The following is a 2,628-nucleotide window of genomic DNA, read 5'->3' as shown; positions in this document are numbered from 1 at the left end:
TTACGTACGAAATATTTCTCTGAAATGTTTTGTAATATTTCTGAAATATTTCAGTGAGAAGGATCATTAATGATTTCGATAAAACGTTTCAGAAATATATCTGAATGATTTCAATGTTACATTTCAATATTAATTTCCAAGGTATCTTTTGGAAAGTTTTCAATGACATGTGATTTTGATGAAACGTTTCAAAGATATTTCTGAATGATTTCAATTTTACATTTCAATATTAATTTCCAAGTTATCTTTCGGAAAGCTTTCTGGTTGCTCTCGTGTGTGCTCGCAACTTATTTTCCAGTAAATGGCTTGGATTTTTATGAATAATGAATCGTGGAACGGATGTTGGTGTGTGAGTACGTCCGCTTTATTCTATGCGTTACAGCGATATGATTTCTTCTCCTCGTGGTCCGTTAACAACTCTTAGCCTTAAACTAGATGGCGACTTAAACATAAAACGCAACATAGAATGGCCACGTAACTAAAATATTGAATAACGCATGGCGGCACATACAAAATAGCCAATGACGATATCATAAAAGGAAATGAAAACTGATTGCTTAACAATACCGCCCGCCTTGAAAGCCTTGACTTTCAAAGGATTCAAACTTCTATTGGTAAAACGCAAATTTTAGACAAAGATCTCTGAAATACACCCGCACTTGTTTTGACGTCCACAACCCTAACTAGGCCATCTTTACCTGGATGGACGTTAATTACTCTGGCAAGCCGCCAGCGCATTGGCGGGACATTAGGGTCTCGTAAGATAACCATGGTATCTTTCTTTATCGTGTTTTCAACCTCCTTCCATTTGACTCTCTGTTGGAGTTGCGTCAAATACTCGACTGACCATCGCCTCCAAAAACTTTGCCTTATTTGCTCTAAGACCTGATATCGTTTAAGACGATTAACCTTGACGTCGGCAAGATCAGGCTCTAGTATGGAAACGAGCGGACGCCCGATTATAAAATGGCCGGGAGTCAATGCGTTAAAATCAGCAGGGTCTGTTGACATGGGCGTCAGCGGCCTTGAGTTTAATATTGCCTCCACTTGGACAACAACAGTGGTTAGTTCCTCAAAAGTCAAAGAAGTTGAACCAATAACCTTTGTCAGATGATCCTTGCAAGATTTAACTGCCGACTCCCATAAGCCACCCATGTGGGGCGATTGTGGGGGAATGAAATTCCATTTAATTGCGTGCTCTGACAAATAATCGTAAATCTCTACATTACTGGATTTGACCAGGCTGTACATCTCCTTCAGTGAGTTATTGGCTCCCACAAAATTCGTTCCATTGTCGGAGTGGATGCTAATTGGTTTGCCGCGCCTACCTATAAACCTTTTCAGCGCATTTAAGAAGGCTACTGTGCTGAGATCAGAAACGATCTCTAAATGTACGGCTTTAGTCACGAAGCATACGAAGATGCATAAGTATGCCTTATCTGTTTTATTGCGACTTATTCTAATAGTAAATGGACCCGCGTAGTCAACTCCGGTTTTGGCGAAAGGAGGCAAGGGTGTGATTCGTGAAGCAGGTAGGCTTCCCATTAATTGCTTGAGTGGTAATGCACTGAAACAATAGCAAGTGAGACATTTATGGAGAATTCTCTTTATAGTGCCCTTTCCCGATATGGGCCAATACCGTGTACGTATTATTGCTAATAGAGTTTGTGTTCCTGCATGCAAATTTTTTAGATGATCTTCCTTAACGATTAGTTTCGTGAGATGACGATCCTTCGGCAGGATTATAGGGTGCCTTTGATCATAATCCAGAGGAGCTTCTTGTAGTCTTCCTCCTACGCGTAGAAGAGCGTTGGTGTCCAAAAATGGACGAAGAGAGAGTATCTTACTTTTGCGTGATATTTCTCTTCCTTGGGAGAGCAGTTTGATTTCCTCGGCAAAGGCTTCTCCTTGTGTTAATCTGAGAATGACTTGCATGCTATATTGGAGTTCTTCCACTCGCAATGGTCCTTGTATTCTAGCCTCGCGATCCTTCCTTCCCTTTCTTGCATTGTGTGAAAAGCGAAGACAATAGGCGAATACCCGTTTGAGTCGGTTCAATGAAGAGAATTTGTCGATGATGTTTAATTTTTCTTCTGTCGAGACCGATAGAACGATGGTGGTGCGCTTCACCTCGGGTAATTCTTCGGGTCGGAGCAGACGTGGAGCATTTTTTGATACCACTTCGTACTCTTCTTGCAAGAACTTGGGACCAGTCCACCAAAGCATGGAGTTTTGAATTTCGTCGGGGTCTACTCCTCGGGAGATTACGTCTGCAGGATTAAGTTCGGAACGAATATGATGCCATTCTCCTCCCTCCGTTAACCTTTGTATCTCTGCAGTGCGGTTGGCGATAAAAGTTGACCATTGCTTGGGACTTCCTGCGATCCAGGACAAAACTATAGTGGAATCGCACCAGAAATGCAAACTATCGAATTTGGTGCTCAATGAATGAATAACTCGCTGATATAATTGGGATAACAATAAAGCGCCACAAAGTTCGAGTCTGGGTAACGATATGACCTTGAGTGGGGCCACCCGCGATTTTGCACACAATAGCCTGACATGATGTCTATAATCGAGGTCCGTGCTTCTTATGTAAATACAGGCACCATACGCTTGTTCTGAGGC

General features: G+C 41.9%; 1 protein-coding gene across 1 annotated transcript; it reads right to left on the bottom strand.

Moving 5' to 3' along the window:
* Window positions 1-600: 600 nt before the first annotated feature.
* On the bottom strand, window positions 601-2,460 carry LOC105563702 (the record flags this gene model as incomplete). Its single annotated transcript, XM_012015519.1, has 1 exon — window positions 601-2,460. A coding segment is annotated over one exon (1,860 nt), but the record flags the coding sequence as incomplete, so codon positions are not given.
* Between the last annotated feature and the right edge of the window lie 168 nt (window positions 2,461-2,628).

Source organism: Vollenhovia emeryi, unplaced genomic scaffold (genome assembly GCF_000949405.1).
Source record: "Vollenhovia emeryi isolate VEMERY1.0 unplaced genomic scaffold, V.emery_V1.0 DF944262.1, whole genome shotgun sequence".
Classification (NCBI taxonomy): Eukaryota; Metazoa; Arthropoda; class Insecta; order Hymenoptera; family Formicidae; genus Vollenhovia; species Vollenhovia emeryi.
Note: the sequence above shows the minus strand (reverse complement) of the source record. Positions and strands in the feature narration are given on the sequence as shown.